The 15,850-nt window shown below is 36.1% G+C and overlaps 1 protein-coding gene across 1 annotated transcript in view; it reads left to right on the top strand.

Annotated features, from left to right (window-relative positions):
* Positions 1–15,850, top strand: part of DNAJC10 (DnaJ heat shock protein family (Hsp40) member C10) — a 60,171-nt gene that overhangs the window by 25,546 nt on the left and 18,775 nt on the right. The window contains exons 10-14 of the mRNA XM_029225466.1: positions 8,012–8,055; positions 8,703–8,840; positions 10,844–10,933; positions 11,710–11,823; positions 13,356–13,470. Of these exons, the coding sequence (XP_029081299.1) occupies positions 8,012–8,055; positions 8,703–8,840; positions 10,844–10,933; positions 11,710–11,823; positions 13,356–13,470 (501 nt within the window). The remainder of the gene's footprint in view (positions 1–8,011; positions 8,056–8,702; positions 8,841–10,843; positions 10,934–11,709; positions 11,824–13,355; positions 13,471–15,850) is intronic.

The raw sequence follows: 15,850 nt of genomic DNA, 5'->3' as shown, positions 1-15,850 counted from the left end.
GACTGAAGAGGTTTATTTCATTATTTGTTCTTTCAGGGGAATGCTCTTGGTCTTTTAACTGAAAGTGGTTCCTCTGCTTCTTCATTTTAGTTACATTTCTCTTACTCCCTGAGTTTAGGAGAAACAATTATCTTGTGGTCTTGAATGGCTGTTTACATGTGGGGGCGTCCCTGTGTAGTTTGTGTGGGTTTAATTTATTTGTTGTAGGGGCTGTTTTTAGTATGGATGCCTGTCACCTCTTTCCTCAGCATGTGCTTGTTGTCATCCCCTTGATAGGGGGTGTGCAGATGCAGTGGCTGGTGCCCAGTCCTGGGGTTCTTGACAACAGTGGCAGCTCAGGCGACCCCCTGGAGCATGCGATGGGAGCAGAGGTGGCTTGCGACCACTCCTGAGGTCTGGGAGGGAGGCGGCGGCAGCCTGCAACCGCTCCTGGCATCTGGGCAGGCAGTGGTGGCAGCTTTTGACGTCCCCCCGTTCCCTTGCAGGCACTGCCCTACTCTCTGCAAGTGTGTGCACAGGGAAAAAGGCTACAACCCGCATCCCGCCCCTCCCCTCACGCACCCCCCAAATAATGGCATCTGGCCTCTAAGGCGGCCCAGGCTTCCTCTGTGCACACCACCAGCCATGGTCACACTGGATTCCAGCACCTCCCAGGGCTGTCTTCACACAGTCAACCCCAGTCCTCTCCCCAGTTCTGATTTCTGAAGCCTGAGTTCCAGTACCCAGCCCCTGCCCACACTGACAGACACATGCCTCTGGCTGGAGAGTGCAGGGTGGTGGCACTGACCGTTTGTGCAGTTCTTCCTTCACTCTGGCTGCTGCAAGCTAGCTGCTGCACTCTTCTCCGAGTCTCTGAAGCTCCCCTTCTGTCCTGGCCAGTCTCCCTGCCAGGGGGGCTGGCACCTTTCCTCTTTCACAGCTCCCTCCCAGGGACACAGGTCCTGTCTCGATTCCTTTCTTGTTTTCTTTTTTCCTACCTGGTTACATGGAGATTTTCTTGCCCTTTCAGCAGTTTGAGGTGTTCTGGCAGTGTTCAGTAGATATTCTGTGAGAATTGTTCCACGTGTTGATGTATTTTTGATGTATTTGTGGGAGAAGGTAAGCATCACGTCCTACTACTCTGCCATCTTGATTACTCTCTCCTTTAAATCATTTTGAATTTATTTTTGTATATGGTGGGAGGGGAGTATTCTAAATTCGTTGATTTACATGTAGCTGTCCAGCTTTCTCAACACCATTTGTTGAAGAGACTGTCTTTTCTCTATATTGTTGTGTCCTTTGTCATAGATTAATTGATTGTAGGTGTGTGGGTTTATTTCTGGGCTCTCTGTTCTGTTCATCTATATGTCTTTTTACTAATACCATGCTTTTTGACTACTGTAGCTTTGTAGTATATTCTGAAGTTGAGAAGGGTTATGCCTCCAGCTTTGTTCTTTTTCCTTAGAATTGTTTTAGCAATTCTGGGCCTTTTGTGTTTTCATATAAATTTTAGGATTATTTGTTCTAATTCTGTGAAAAATGTCATGGTATTTTCATAGGGATTGCATTAAATTTGTAGATTGCTTTGGGTAGTATATCCATTTTAACAATATTCTTCCCATCTAAGAATATAGGATATCTTCCCATTTTTTTGAACCATTTTCATTTCCTTTACCAGTGATTTATAGTTTTCAGCACGTAGGTATTTCACCTCCTTGGTTACGTTTATTCCTAGGTATTTAAATTTTTTGATGAGATTTTAAACGGGATTTTTTTTTTTTTACTTATATTTCATTTTTAGTGTACAGAAACATGACAGATTTCTCTGTATTAATCTTGTATGCTGCCATCTTGCCAAATCCCTTGATTAGTTCTTATACTTTTTTGGGTGAAGACTAGGGTTTTGTATATAGAGTATTGTATGTCATCTGCAAAGGGTGGCAGTTTTACCTTTTCCCTTCCAATTTGGATACCTTTTATTTCTTTTCCTTATCTGATTGCTGTGGCTAGGATGTATAATACTCGGTTGAATAGAAGCTCTGGGAGTGGGCATCCTCGGCTTATTCCTGAATTTAGAGGGAAGGCTTTTACTTTTCACCACTGAGTATTATGTTGGTTGTGGCTTTGTTGTAAATGGCCTTTATTATGTCATAATATGTTCCCTCTATACCCATTTTGGTGAGAGTTTTTATCATGAACGGATGTTGAATTTTGTGAAATGCTTTTTCTGCATCTGTTGAGATGATCATGTGGTTTTTGTCTTTCCTTTTGTTAATGCGGTGTATCACACTGATTGATTTGCATATGTGGAACCATCCTTGTGATCCTGGAATGAATCCAGCTTGATCATGGTGTATGATCCTTTTCAGGTATTGTTGGATTCAGCTTGCTAATATTCTGTTGAGGATTTTTGCACCTATATTCATCATAGATACTGGCCTGTAACTTTTTTTTTTTTTTTGTAGTGTCTTTGTCTAGTTTTGTAATTAGGGTAAAAGTGGCCTCATAGAATGAATTTGGAAGTGTTCCCTCTTCTTCAGTTTTTTGGAATGGTTTGGGAAGGATTAGTTTAAGTTCTTTATGTTTGGTAGAATTCTTCAGTGAAGCCATCTGGTCTTGGACTTTCGTTTGCAGAAAGTTTTTCTTTTAATTATTATTACAGATTCTGTTTCACTTCTAGTGATTAGCCTGTTCAAACTGTGTTTCTTCTTGACTTAGTCTTGCCAGGCTGTATGTTTCTAAAAATTTGCCCATTTCTTCTAGGTTGTCCAGTTTGTTGGCATGTAACTGTTCATTGTATTTCTCTTCTGATTTTTTGTATTTCTGTGATATCAGTTATTTCTCCTCTTTCATTTCTTAATTTCTTTATTGGGGTCCTCTCTTTTTGATGAGCCTGGCTTGTCGATTTTATTTATCTTTTCAAAAAATCAACTCTTGGTTTTATTGATCTTTTCTGTTGCTATTTTTTTCCCTGATCTATTTTATTTCTCTCTGATCTTTATTATTTCCTTGCTTCTGCTGACTTCGCACTTTTTCTTTTACTAATCCTTTTAGGTGGTTGGTGAGATTGTTCATTTGAAATTTTTCTTGTTTCTTGAGTTAGGCCTGTATCGCTGTGGATTTCCCCCTAAGAATTGCTTTTGCTGCATGCCAGAGATTTTGTAATGTGTTCTCATTTTCCTTAATCTCAAGGTATTTTATACTTTCTTCTTTGATTCCATCTTTGACCCATTTGTTTCTTAGTAGCATGTTGTTCAGCCTCCACATGTTTGTTCTTTCTCTGTTTTTCTTTCCATAGTTAATTTCTGATTTCATATCATTGTGGTCAGAAAAGATGCTTGAAATAACTTCTATCCTCTTAAATTTGTTGAGGCTTGTCTTATGACCTAGCGTGTGGTCTGTCCTATAGAACATTCCATGTGCACTTGAAAAGAATGTGTATTCTGGGGTTTTCAGGGGATGTAGTATTCTGTAGAAATCTATTAAGTCCAACTGGTCTGTTGTATCATTTAAAACCACTGTTTTCTTCTTGATTTTCTGTCTGGATGATCTGTCCATTGATGTCAGTGGAGTGTTAAATCTATTACTGTATTTTTGTCAGTTTTTCCCTTTATGTCTTTTAGTATTTGCTTTATATATTTATGTACTGCTATATTAGGTGCATAGGTGTTAATGAGTATAATATCCTCTTCTTGTATTGATTCCTTTATCATTATATAATGCCCTTCTTTGTCTTTTTTTATGGCCTTTGTCTTAAAGTCTACTTTGTTTGATATGAATATTGCTACCCCCACTTTCTTGTCATTCCCATTTGCCTGAAATATCATTTTCCTTCTCCTCACTTTCAGTTTGTGTGTGTCTTTTATCCTGAAGTAAGTGTCTTGTAGACAGTATATTTCAGGTTCTTGTTTTTCTTTACAATCAGCCAGTCTTTTGATCAAAGCATTTAGTCTGTTGACATTTAAAGTAGTTGATAGGTTTGTATTTATTACCATTGTAATCCTTGTTTTCCAGTTGTTTTGTAGTTTGTTTATTTTTTTTGTTTTTTCTTTTGGTCTGATGATTTTCTTTTGTTGTATGCATGACTTCCTTTCTTTTTGGTCTTTGTGAATCTATTTTATGTTTTTGATTTGTGGTTACCATGGAATTCAGGTGTGTTGACCCATAACTATCTACTTGATGTAAACTGATAGTCATTCAATTCAAACACATTCTAAAAGATGTACATTTTTTATTCCCCTCCCTGGTACTTGGCAATTTTGATATCCTATCTTACATGTTTAAACTTATCCTTTTATTTTTATTATAGAGTCACTTTTACAATTTTTTTGACTGTTTAGTCTACATACTAGTTTATTTAAGTGATCTTCAATTCTTACTATATATTTGCCTTGCCTATTTTGATTTTCTCTTTCCTATAGTGTCTTGCTCCTTTTCCATTTAGAGAAGACCCTTCAATATTTCTTTTAGGATAGGTTTAGTATTACTGAATCTTTTTAGTTTTTGCTTGTCTGAGAAACTCTTTATCTCTCCTTCTATTCTAAATGATAATCTTGCTGTATAGAGTATCCTAGGTTGCAGGTTTTTTCCTTTCAGAACTTTTAGTATATTATGCCACTCCCTTCTGGCCTGCAAGTCAGCTGATAGCCTTATGGGGGTTCCCTTGTAATTAACTCTTTTTCTCTCACTGCCTTTAGGATGCTCTTTTTGTCTTTAAGTTTTGCCATCTTAATTATGATATAGCTTGTGGATCTGCTCAGGTTCATCTTGTTTAGGATCCTTTGTGCTGCTTGTATCTGGATATCTGTTTCCTTCTTTAGGTTTGGCAAATTTTCAGCCATAGTTTCTTCAGATAAGTTTTTGATCCCCTTCTCTCTTCTCCTTTTCAAACCCCTATTATGCATAGGTTGGCACATTTTATATTATTTTATAGATCTTGTAAGTTCCTTTCATTTTTTTTTTTCACTTGTCTTTGCTCTTCTGATTGGGCGATTTCTATTATTCTGTCTTCCAGCTTACTTATTCATTCTTCTGTGTCATTTAGTTAGCTGTACCTTGCTTCTAGATTTCTTTTTATCTTAGAAATTGAATTATTTATCTATTTTTGATTTGTTCATCTTTGTAGTTTCTAGTTCCTTGTTACAGTGATATGCATTTATATTGATCTTTCTTAATTCATTTAGCGTTTTTATAACCACCTTTTTGAACTTGGCGTCTGATAGACTGGTGAGCTCTGTTTCATTATTTGTTTCAGGGGATTTTTCTTGCCCTTTTAATTGGGAGTATTTCCTCTGCCTTTTCATTTTACTTAACAGTCTCTGTCTCTGAATATAGGAGAAACGATTATCTATTATGGTCTTAAAGGGGTGTTTTTATGTGGTAGCATCCCTGTGTAGACTCTGTGTGTATGATGGACACCAGCCGTGTCTTTCTTCGGGGTATGCTGGTCGTTATCACCTAGATGGGGGTTTGGTTGGTTTTGAGGGATCTAAAGACTGTGCAGGGTGTGAGGTGGGACTTCCTCTTTGCTGCATAGCTGTTGCCGCCCTGTCAGGGACAGGGCCTGCTCCCCAGCTGTTGGAGTAAATGCCCTGTGGGTCGGGCTCAATCAGGCTCCATTCCCCTTGAGTGGTGCCCTGCCCCCAAAGGAGGTGATTGCTGAAGCAAGTGAGGCCCATGTGCTCACAAAGGACCAGTACACCACCTCTGTAGGCATCTGAGGCTCCAGTCGGAACCAGCCCAAGGTCTCATCCCTTCTTCTGTTTACCCCAGACCTAGTGCAAGGTTGTGGTGTGGAGTGGGTGAGGCTGGGACATTCACTAGGCTGGGGCTGGGGGTTGGGGTGTAGTGGCTGCAGGAATTGAGGTGGCTGTGCTACCACCAGAGCGCTGGGCTGACCCCATGGCAGTCTTCTCCCAGACCTGTCTGCCCCAGCTCCAAAGCTAAGCTGCTGTGTGGAGTGGGTGGAGCCAGAGCATTGGCTCCACTGGGAGGCAAACTGCGGGGTGCTCCTGCAACACTGCCTGAGCAAGTGCTGACAGTGGCCACTTCCACTCCACCCAGATCACATCCCAGGACCCCAGTCTGTCTCTGCATAGCTAGACCAAGTCTTCTCCTAGGGCTTGGTTGGCTCAAATCTAGCACCAGGCTGTGGTATGGAGTGAGCGGGGCCGGGATGTTCAACCAGCTCGGATTGGGGAGTGTGGCCAAGTGGCAGCTGCCAGTGCAAAGCTCTCTCCGCCCTGATTTTTGGTAAACCAGCACATGCGTACTCCTCATGAGTAGAGTCTAAGCTTCTCTAGCCCTTCGTCTGTCCCAGCAGTTCTGGCAGCCAAGGGTGCTTGTCTCCTCCTTGCAGGACCCCAGGACTGGAATGTCCAAGTTCAACCCACTTGCTCCCCACATTGAGGGTCTGCCCACGGGGACCTTCTCTTCCTTTCAGATCCATCTCAGGTGGGGGTCCCAACCCTATGCCTTTTCCATCCTACCTGGTTATATGGAAATCTTTCTTGCAGCCTTGGTTGTGTAGGAGTTCTGCCATTTTCCAGTTAGTTTTCCATGAGAATTGTTCCACATGTAGATGTATTTTTGGTATGTTGTCAGGGGAGATGAGCTCCATGTCTTCCTACTCCACCATCTTGATCTCTCCTCTACAGTTATTAATTTCTTAAAGTATCATATGGTTTACATTCAATGGGCAAATTTTTCAGCTTAATTATACTTATGGTAAATTATACCATCAGATAGCTATAAATGTTTTTGACACTTCAAAAAAATAATTAGTTGTTGACAGATAACAACCCTCACAAAATAATAATTTTTTGCAGTTACTGCCTTTCCCTCATATGTATTCATTTCAAAAATGTACATGTTTGCCTCATAAAAGTATATATTTGGGGGACTTCCCTGGTGGTCCAGTGGTTAAGACTCCACACTCCCAATGCAGGGGACACAGGTTCAATCCCTGGTTGGGGAACTAAGATCCCACATGTCATGTGCTGCAACTTTAAAAAAAAAAAAAAGTATATATATATATTTGAAGATGATAACTTTCTGTTTCTAGGACCCTTTTCCCTAGTAAATTAAGTTGGAAGTTCAGTACCCTACACAAACATAAACTGTATTCAAGCAATAAGATTGGTTAAAAATTGGTCCTAGTGTTAGAAAATATCCTAATTAATGAATGCATTTTCATATGTTTAATCCCAACATGGATCTTTTCCCCATACTTCACCTCTCAGCCTTTATGCTGCTGTGTTGGAAAGGTATTGCCTTGCAGATAAAATCAGCCACTCACCTCATGGGGTAAGGCCCATCTTAGGAATGTATTGCCTTGCAGCAAAAATCACCCTTAAACTTAGTCTGTCATTGAGGGGTTTTCCCTCATTTTGGCCTAATGCACATGTTTCTCTCCATTCCACACATAAGGAAAACTTTTAAAGCTTTCTGACATTATTTTACTTTTACCATAGGTAGATTGATTTCACCTATCCCTGTGAGCTCTGTGATGCTGCATCTCCCTTTCTTCTAAATCTGTCTCATTGTATGGTAGCATTCATATTTATAGGACTTACATAAAAACGGTGAAGAAGCTATTCTAAGATTGTATTGTATTTTAAGGATTCTGCACATATTGTTATTTATCAAATAGGCATTACATTTTATTACCCCAAATCATGAGATCCCTTGGATAAAGGGGACTGTTGATAGGAGGAGACATTTGAGCATAATTGTTCCTAAAGAGGTACTTGAGAGGGAATTCCTTCTTTTTTTTTTAGCTGGAAATCCTAGAAACTAAGGGGAGAGAATAAAAGAATAAGGAGAGGGAAGGGAGGGGTAAGGAGAGAAAAGGGGACGGGAGGGAGAAGAATGAGACATTGACCTCTATGTCTACCTAGTAAATAAAAGTCTCAGTATTTACCAGCACAGCCCAATTAATTGCCTAAGAATCAACATGATGGTTTGGGGGAACAGCTAATGAAAGTACAGACTTAAGCTGAAATTGCCTCATAAGTTTTTTTTCCCCCACCAGATTGTTTGACTTCACAGACACGTCTCAGGTTAAGTGGGATGTTGGTAAGCATCAATTACTTTGTAAAATTGTATCACCATGTTAAGAAACACATTTAAAAACTGATTCCAAATATTTTCTTTGGTGGTTTCTTAAACATTTATCTCACTTATTTGTAATCTTTCTTGTTTTCTGATAAATGTATTCATAGCTGTAAGTTTCTTTCTAATTAATTAGCTGTGTTCAATACATTTTAACATGTGGTGTTTTCGTTATCATTCACTTCTAAGTATTCCATTAGAGTTCCTCTTTAACCAGAAAGTTATATATTAGTGTTTTTGTCATTTCTAAACATTATTTTTTGTCGTTTTGTTATTTTACTTATTTAGTCTCATCATATTATGGTCAGGGAGTGCAGTCTGTGTGTTGTTGATACTTTAACAATATTGAAGCTGCCTTATGGTTTGGGAGTTTGCCACTTACGAAGACTGTTAATGTTCTGTGTATGCTTGAAAATGTTTCCTATGTAAGGTGTAATTTTTATATATATTAGCTTAGATTTATTAATCATGTTATTCAAATCTGCATCATTTTTTGAGTGTTCTTTTTAAAAGTTTAATTAATAGTAGGAAAGTTGTGTTTTTGCTAGATATAAATCCTTTTAACTTATTCTTCCACTTACAACACGATTTTTTGTTTCTTTCCATTTTAGGATGGTCTTGTTAATGTAGGATGGATGGACTGTGCCACCCAGGACAACCTTTGTAAAAGTTTGGACATTACAACAAGCACTACTGCATATTTTCCTCCTGGAGCCACTTTAAATAACAAAGAGAAAAGTGGTATTTTGGTATGAATCACTTTAATTTCTTTACACACACACGTATTCAAATACATCATTTTGTAAACAATGAGCAAAACAAGGAACGAGTTTATATCATCTGATTATAGGACACTTAATTATTTAGAATATTTAATTTCTGGGATTCTGTTTAACATTTCCGTTTATAAAGTTAAGCTATAAGGATTATTTTTAAACTGGCATAAACCATTACAGTTTTAAAAACCCAAAGGTATGGAATACATGCTTAGGTTAAATGAATATTTATTGGTTTCCATTTATTTGTATATTTTCTAATGTTAAAATATAGATCATTGGTAGGTTTAGATGGAATCTGGTATCTGTTTTTTTAAAGCACCCTGTTAGATTCTGGTGTAGACTCAGTTTGGCAATCTACTGGTGTGGTTCACATTCCTAATTCCTAATTTTATAAATGAGGAAACTGAGGTTCAAGATAGTCAAGGAGCTGAGACAAATACTGGCATATCGGATAGGTCCCTAGAGAACCCACAAAGAAAAACAGACTGATATAAGACAGACTACCTTTAGTGTTCTTTTCTGTATTTTAATTTTTGATATAAAACAGCAAGCTCAGATATGATCTTAGGAAACATAAATGAGTGATATTAGAAACGTGGCAACACAGAGTGACGAATTAGCAGTCCCTGTCCCTCCTAAAAGCATTCAGGTTTTAAAAAATGTAAAACACTATGCCAGCTAAATATGTCTGGCAGGTGAAATTCAGAGGCCGGACAGTACCCTTCTAGATGTAACAGCCAAATTTTACTCTAAAACAAACAGGTTTATAAGAGGTTCTACTGGATTTGTAACTTACATATTTATGTAAGCTGTTATGGGAGTATTTTTAGTAAAATCTTCATGAATGTGACTAAAGTGAATGAGCTTATAGTACTGAGACATGAAAGTCTTCTGTTTTGGCCTTTTAAGCCCTTTGGTAACAAGTTATTTCATAGATTTTTTGGGAATATGCTATAGATTTTTTTTTTAAGCTGAAAATTGAGTTTTCTGTACTTACGTTATAGACATTGTTTCTATTGATTATTCTCATGTCAAACACAATTAAACTGTGAATACAGTGGTAGTTCCTACAGGTTTTTAATGGAGTTTTAGATCTTTCAAGTAATATATGAATTTCAAATAGTTTATTATAATTAAAGATATACAACAAACTGTTTCATCAACCCCTGTATACATTTTCTTGATGTAACTATTGCTGCACTCTGTAATAGCAGCTGCTTCCATGAGAATTAGAAGAGCAAAGAGAGCTCTATGAGAAAAATATGCTGAGGATAAAATATGGACAGAAATAAAGAAGGTTTGTTAGAATCAAGATGTGTCTATTTCAGTTGTTTTGTTTTAAATAAGAGACCTAGATCTAAAATATATTTAATTTAAAATATATCTTTTATATATATACATTTTACTCTGTAAAACTCCTAAGTGGTTTGGTTTTGGTACATTATTTCTAAAAATCTCTATAATAAAGTCCATTCCAGTTTTCCAATAAGTTTTTCTTAATTCCTATTAATTATTGATTGGGGTATGAAGCATCTTAGATCACCAAATATTCTAGTGTTCTAGCAAGAATTTGTAAAGCATTGGCATTCTGTAAAACATGTTAGCATTAAAATTAAACTGAACATACCATAGCTTTTTCCCAGTGAGCCAGAGGTCACTCCAGGTTATTTTGAGGATTATCGTAGAATATGCAGCATAGTTAATAGAAAATTCCAGGTAATGAAACACCTAATAATGAAATTTATTTTACATCACTGTTTTTTAAAGAAACAACCCAGTTTAATAATTGCCACAATATGATATACTGTCCTTTTCTTTTTTTTGGAAAAGGACAACATTTAGGATAATTAGCTTAAAAACTGTGTAACTTCTATGATTACTTTCCTTAAAAGTTCTTTCTCTGAAAACTGAAAAACTAAGATACTAAAATAAGTGAACGTTGATTAAAAAGATTACGATTCTCTTACTTCTAGTTTCTTAATTCATTGGATGCTAAAGAAATATATTTGGAAATAATGCATAACCTTCCAGATTTTGAACTACTTTCGGCAAACACACTAGAGGTAATTTTTTTTAATAATAAATAGTATTAAATGTTGGTAACATTTCAGAACTTAACATTTTAAAATCAGCGTTTGTTTTATTCATTTTGGAGAAGAAGTAGCAGTTTCAAAGGACTTATATATATATCAGTTGGTTCTAGGTTGAAATCTAATGCCAGGGTTGCTGGCGTTGCAGCTTCAATGTGGATCTGTAGTTTTGGAAACCTAACTAGTCCTGAAGGTAGGCTGCAGGAGGTGCACCAGGAAAGGCAAGATTTTGATCACAAAGCAACTTTGGATCTGATCTGGAACTCTTAGTTCTCGCTTACAGAACTATCTGTATTGTTCACTGAGAATTAAGAGGCAACTTTAGAAATATTCAGTTTGTAGTAGAATCAATTATTTTTTCTACTTTTTGATCCCAGAGTGTTCTAAGTCTACATCCCTACCAAACTTTTTGTTAAACCTGAAGAAATCTGACTTCCCCACCTTTCAGCTTTTTGGCTCTGTGTTGTTGAAATCATACTTTTTCCTGGCACAGTCATCGTCTTTAAGATTTTATGATTTAGTGACTCTTTTCTTTGTGTAATATTATATAATTGATTTATATAGCATTATTACAAATAAACTACAAAATAAGAATATGACTGGGTCTGAATTTTAGACAATATTTTGAAATAATGGGTAGGATAGTTAAAATTAAGTCAAAGAAATAGAAATTATTGATAGAACTCTTAGGATTTCCCATCTCTCATGTTTCTTTTCCTTTATCACTTTCTTCTTTAATCACTTTTAAGGATCGTTTGGCTCATCATCGGTGGCTCTTATTTTTTCATTTTGGAAAAAATGAAAATTCAAATGATCCTGAGTTGAAGAAGCTAAAAACTCTACTTAAAAATGAACATATTCAAGTAAGAAAAGTGTGTTCTGCCTAGCCTTCTGCTTACGTGCTCTCTTCTTAATTTAGTACATAAAGTTATGTTTTAAATAACATAAAAATGTTTATTTGAAATTCTAGGTTAAGAAACCCCTAAATGCCTTTGTTCTTCTGTTGCGTTTTCTTTTTTGTATTAAAAGTTAAAATGATATCCAAAAAAGGTTAACCTTCATTTCTTTTGGGTAGTTGGTATGTGATAAATCTGTATGATAGTTTTTCTGGAATGCATACTATAGAATAGGATATCTTTCCCTTTTTTAAATTCTTATTTCTTTATGTAAGTAATTTCATATTCATTATTTTAAATTAGCATATATAAATAAGCACTAAAATGAATTAAAGTAGATGCCTAAAAATTATCCACATTTTCTCCACTGTTAATAAACCTACTAAGAATTTACTGTTATAACCTTTCAAGCTTTTTAAGTGTGGGCATATGTATGTGTGTGCACATATATGCATATTGTAATGGCCATTGTAATAGACATACATGTAAATTTATATGTATGCTTTTTAATCAAATTAGATTCACTAAATTCTTTTGTAAAATTTTCCATTTAGTGATATAAATTTTTCCACATACCAGTGTAATATATATGTGTATATGTGTGTGTGTATATGTAAATGTATCAGTCATCGTCCTAAAGACCAAGCAGTATTTCACTGTATGGTTACACCATGATTGTTTGACAAATCCTCTTTTACTGGTGACTTTGTTTCCATTTTTATATCAAAAAGATATACTGCAAAAATGCAGTATGAGGAATTTTTTGAACCCAGGTTATATATTTTCTTCAAAGTTTTTTATCCTCATTACCAGAGTCTTCCAGGAAGTTTATATCAGTTTATATTCTTACTGACAGCATGTAAGTGACCATTTCTCTATACCAGTGCCAGCCCTGGTATTATCATTCTTTATAATTAGCACTGTCCTGATAGGCCAAAAGTGATTTGTTAATAATACTTATTTTCATTTATTTGCTTTCTACTTTATTTTCCATGTGTGTCTCTGGCCCATTTTCTTTCTCCTGATAGGATGTTCATATTTTTATTTCTTAATAGATCCTTTGTCTTAAATGCTACAAATATTTGGTTTATCATTTGCCCACTGGATTTTTTTTCCATACCGTATGAAAATGTGAACCTTTTTCTTTATTATTTCTGCTTGTAGGGTCTCTCTTAAGACGTTCTCTCTTTCCCCCACCCCACGATTATATAAATATTCTCTACATTTTTAGAAGGGTGGTTTCTTAAACAACTTAATATTTTCTTGGAAATTTCCTCTCAGGTTTTTGAAATCTCTAGGAGGCATTTTTTTTTAATAACTAAATTTAGTTTCAGTGTTAAATGTAAATTAATTAGTTCTGTCTTACTTTCATGGTCCATTAACTTCTGTTTAGAAGCTGTGTTGTTATGCAATGTCATTTTTGGATTATCCTTATGAATATTTAACTGAATGGGTAAGATTTTATTTTCAACGGATTAAACCTTCTCTTTATACTTTAGGTTGGCAAGTTTGACTGTTCCTCTGCACCAGACATCTGTAGTAATCTCTATGTTTTTCAGCCATGTCTAGCAGTATTTAAAGGACAAGGAACTAAGGAATTTGAAATTCATCATGGTAAGAAGGGAAAAAGTGATAAAAATTTCTCAATTTTCAAATAGTAATTCTTAATTCTACTTTTTAACCTTGTTTTATATGGACATGATTATGAAAAATAACTTTGTTCTCACTTATTAGTAAATTTGTTTCTTGTGGGGAAGGATATTTTGAATTAAATATAGTTGTTTTATTTTCTTTACTGTTTAAAATAAATCCCTTTTTTCTCCCCAGTATTTTGATCACTGTTTCAGTAAGAGCTCTGATGACTTGTCAGGCTAGTAAGGAATTTCAGGGTTTGTCTTGTTGACAAAAATAAGAAACACCTAGTTTCCATTTCAGTATGCCAAATGTAGCAGCATCTCAATCATTAGGGGCAATTTCTAGACATTGTTTTGGATTTTTCAAACACTAGATGACCAGACATCTCCATTAACTGCTTTGTTATCTCTCTTGAATTTATATTTCTGCATTTCACCTTGTTTGGGACTTTCGCCCTGCATCATGAAAGTACAGTTCCAATTCCTAGGGTTTGGAATACATCATCGTCCCTGTCCTAAAAAAGGTCAAATGTAGCAAAAGAGAGACATAAACTACTGACTATAACACAGTTAGTAAATAACAGATATTGATAACTATGCCTGTTACATGACAAGCACTCTTTTAGGTGTTAGGAATGCAAAATTATAAGACATGGACTCTGCTCTCAAGAAGCTTAAAATATCATCTAGTGGTGGGTGAGAGGAGGGAGATTTATAAGAAAATATGAAAAACATTGTAATAGTCATTATGTATAAATTACAAGATTAAATAAAGAGACTTTTGCATAGTATAGGTCAGGAGGTGATCTTTGAATTAAAATGACATTTGAATACTCAATTTCCCAAAGCAAATAAGAGAAAAACAAGTGAGGCCCTGTAGACTGAAGGAATTCTGTGATCAAAGACTTGACAAGATAAACTTAACAGTAACTACTGTTTATTCAGTACTTTTTATAAATGAGATGTTTTTCTAAAAGAATTTGCATATTGTGCATATCCATCTTTATCTTCACAACAACCCAGCAAGGGAGAAAACTGAGGCTCAGAAAGATAAAGTAACTTGCCCATGACAACCAGTAATTGGTCAAGGTAGATTTTGTATCCAAATGTGTCTGACTCCAAAGCCTATGCTTACAGCCGCGCTAAACTATGCCACCTCCTGAAAGTGCTGGAAATGACCCAAGTTTTAATAATGGAGTTCTGTTCCTCTGAAATATTTCTCAGATTCCCCCTCGCTGCCTTATTTCAGGTCCATCATCTCCTTCATCTTCTTTAATATTCTCCAATATAATGGTCTCATAGCATTTTCTCTTTACAATTAATTACTTGTTTTATCTGCTGATTTATTACCCTAGAATACCTAGAACATTCACATGTCACTTTTTTGCCTTGAATCTCCTGATCTCTTTTAGAATAAACTTCAGATTCCTTAGCATAGGAGCAATGACTTCGTCTTGCTCACCACTGTATTTCCAGCACCTAGGATGCTGGTGCATAGTAGCTCAGTAAATAGTTGTTAAATTAATAGGGTACATTCACTCTCTGCCTCTGCCTGTTTTTCCAGCCTCATCTCCCACCTCTGCCCCTCCAAATAATCTTAGCTCCACTACTTGTAGATCACTGAAAATATGTTCTTTCACTCCTATGCCTTTACACAAGATTTTTTTCTTGCTCCTGCATTGTAATCATTTCTTCCTGCCCCTCAAAACATTTAGCAAACTCCAAGTCACCCTTCAAAACTTTGCATAAAGCATTTTCTCCCTGTAATATACCATGAATACCCAAGTACTTCCTTTTGTATTTTGTCACTAACTTTATAGTGTAACTTGTATTATTTCTTTGGATTTAAATAGGTGTTGAGTATTGGATTTAAATAGGTGTTTTTTATGAACATTATGAACTAGTAGAGAAAACAGACATGTAGATGGTCAACTTTTAAAATGTCTGAAGTAAAAAAAATAATAAAATAAAATAAATAAATAAAATAAAATGTCTGAAGTGAGGAGTATTATCTATTTCTGAGTAATAAATTACCGTAAAACTTAGCAGCTTAAAACAACAAACATTTATTAACTCACACAGTTTTTGGTGTTCAGGATTCTGAGACCAGCTTAGCTGAGTGGTTCTGGCTCAGGTTTTCTCATGAGGTTGCAGTCAGGGTGGGTAAGGACTACAGCCATCTGAAGGTTAGACTGAGGCTGGCAGATTTGGTTCCAAGCTGACTCATGGCATAGTCAGGAGACCTCAGTTCCTTACCAGGTGGGCCTCTCTGTATGGCTACTCACTTCTCTCAGAATGACTTATCAGAGAGAGAGACACACACACACACACACACACACACACACACACACACACACACA

Source organism: Monodon monoceros, unplaced genomic scaffold, assembly GCF_005190385.1.
Source record: "Monodon monoceros isolate NGI ecotype Baffin Bay Population unplaced genomic scaffold, NGI_Narwhal_1 Super_Scaffold_16, whole genome shotgun sequence".
NCBI lineage: Eukaryota > Metazoa > Chordata > Mammalia > Artiodactyla > Monodontidae > Monodon > Monodon monoceros.
Note: the sequence above shows the minus strand (reverse complement) of the source record. Positions and strands in the feature narration are given on the sequence as shown.